At 37.1% G+C, this 2,289-nt stretch overlaps 1 protein-coding gene across 1 annotated transcript; it reads left to right on the top strand.

The window, feature by feature from the left end:
- Positions 1–423: 423 nt before the first annotated feature.
- Positions 424–2,130, top strand: LOC117104244 (cytosolic carboxypeptidase 6-like; the record flags this gene model as incomplete). The annotated part of the gene is made up of 3 exons (XM_033244955.1): positions 424–540; positions 1,419–1,571; positions 1,968–2,130. Coding segments are annotated over exons 1-3 (433 nt in total), but the record flags the coding sequence as incomplete, so codon positions are not given.
- Between the last annotated feature and the right edge of the window lie 159 nt (positions 2,131–2,289).

Here is a 2,289-nt window from a genome sequence, read left to right as displayed (position 1 = left end):
GAGGTCTGGTTTGTAATATTATGGTCTTTGTAAGCTCTGTCATGGCTAACATACCTGCGGGCATAAGGAGAAGTATTGCAACCCCAAATTTAATGGGGTATAATATGCAGTAACTAGATCTGAAAAAAATAAAAATATTTATTTTGTATAATCAAACAATTTCACCTAAAATAAATTATCTATATATTAATTCTACTAACGTCCTGGTGTGATTTCACCTATCTCCTCTAAAACTGCTGGAAGGAATGTGCTCATATCTCATACACTGGGGTTTCTATATGTTACGACCACATTCCACTACTTTTCTAGACTGGATATTGGATATAAAAACGAAAAAGAACCACCGACAATTAGTACCTGTTTCACCATGTTTCGAGAGTTGTTTACGTCGCATAAATACAGTCTAAGAAAGATCTAAGAAAAATGGTGGCAGGCCGTAAAAGAACCAGTCTGTGTTTCGCAGCTTTATTACGTCACCGCGCAGTGCTTCTCTCATCATACGTCAACAAAATGAGTGACCTGTTCCCATACCACTTCCAAGTACCCATTGCATTAAGCTCAAAACAGCAATAAATAGCGTGTTTTAGGAATCAATCAGGTAAAAATAAAGATAACCTCTGCGTAAGCCATGATATAAGCTCAGCCTAATCATACTGGGCTAGCCTGGCCATACAGGCCTAGCCTATGATGAGAGATAGACCTAGGTTCAGGTTTAGTTAGCTAGGGCCTACCCTCTCTCTCTCACTCTCAAATCCTGGTCCTATCAATATGGCTATTCTTCCGCGATGTGATAGTTCATTAAGTTTAAGTTTAGGGTCAAGCCAGCTCCACCAATCAATACTTTGAATTTACGTAAACGCATCTCAATATGCATGCATCCACCTATTATATTGAAGAGAAACATTTCTCTTAAGCCAAACTAGGCTAGGCCTACTGTATATATGCTGTATTTTCACGTACAAGAGGGTAGCCCTACTCCCAATGTAGGCCGCATATCAATACAAAACAGGCCCGAATCCAGTAGGGGAGAGGGAGTGCAGATGGAAGGGGGGAGGGGGGAAACATGCCTGCCCCATTTTGCCACTAATTTTTTAAAATTTCAGTGCAATGTTATGTGCTACTCGCTTATTTATTCTGAAACTGTTCAGTCCTTTGAAAAATTCTTGATCCACCCTTGATCACAATAATTCCTCACAAGGACTATTCAGCAGAGACACTCAAAACATTAAATACAAAGACGTCTTTTAGAAAAATAATGACATGGTAACCATAACATCCACAACGATTGCCTCCTCAACTGCCCATAATATTCAATAGTACATCACCACCTTTCCCCACTATTTCAACACCATGCGGAGCATGGGTATATGCTAGTCGTTATTATTACTACTAATTGTTTAGTTGTTGCTTTTGTTTAGAATGAGAATGTGGATTTCTTTGTGGATATTCATGCACACTCGACACTAATGAATGGATTTATGTACGGCAATGTTTACGACGATGCAACTCGTTATGAGAAGCAAGCTGTATTTCCAAAACTCATGTGTGGAAATGCTGATGACTTCTCTATGGTAAGTATTTTTTTTATAGTACAGTATGTATACATACTTAGCCTTATAATAACTGTCATTATACTTGTATTATATTGTTAATAATGCAGTTACAATGCATTAAATACTAATTCATGTTATGATGATTAGAAAGTCATGAAGAAAATCATTATATACACTGAGATTGAACCCAAGACTTTGGAATTGGACGGCGAGCACTAAACTACAATGTGACAGTTCCACAACACACATTATTTTACAGTTTTGTTTGTACTCTATATTATTATTAATTTTAACTGTCCTATTTAGTTTTTTTACACATAATGTTATGATGTTACCTAAAGTAAAGTAGATTTTGATGTTTGATGAAAACTTCTTTTGACTACTTTTAATGATGACCTGTTTGTGTTTGTCTAGATGAATACATCTTTCAATCGTGATGCTATGAAGGCTGGAACGGGACGTCGATTCTTAGGCGGCATTCTCAACAAGAATACCATGTGTTATACTCTAGAGGTGTCCTTCTTTTGTTACACTCTGAATCAAGGCAGTTCTATATACCCATATGATGAAGATAGCTGTATCCTTTGTACAACCAAGAAAAATAACAGGATTCTCATAATTTAATGTCATATAGTCCTGGGTGGAGTGCTTTCTAAATGGACAGGGACAACAGTTAGACTTGCCACAAGTCTCTTATTTTTTATTATTTTTCTCATTCTGGACAGCGCCACCAACG

Source organism: Anneissia japonica, unplaced genomic scaffold (assembly GCF_011630105.1).
Source record: "Anneissia japonica isolate Jap-2015-1 unplaced genomic scaffold, ASM1163010v1 scaffold138966_len2289_cov231, whole genome shotgun sequence".
Classification (NCBI taxonomy): domain Eukaryota; kingdom Metazoa; phylum Echinodermata; class Crinoidea; order Comatulida; family Comatulidae; genus Anneissia; species Anneissia japonica.
The sequence above is the reverse complement of the archived record's forward strand: the minus strand, read 5'-3'. Positions and strand labels throughout refer to the sequence as shown.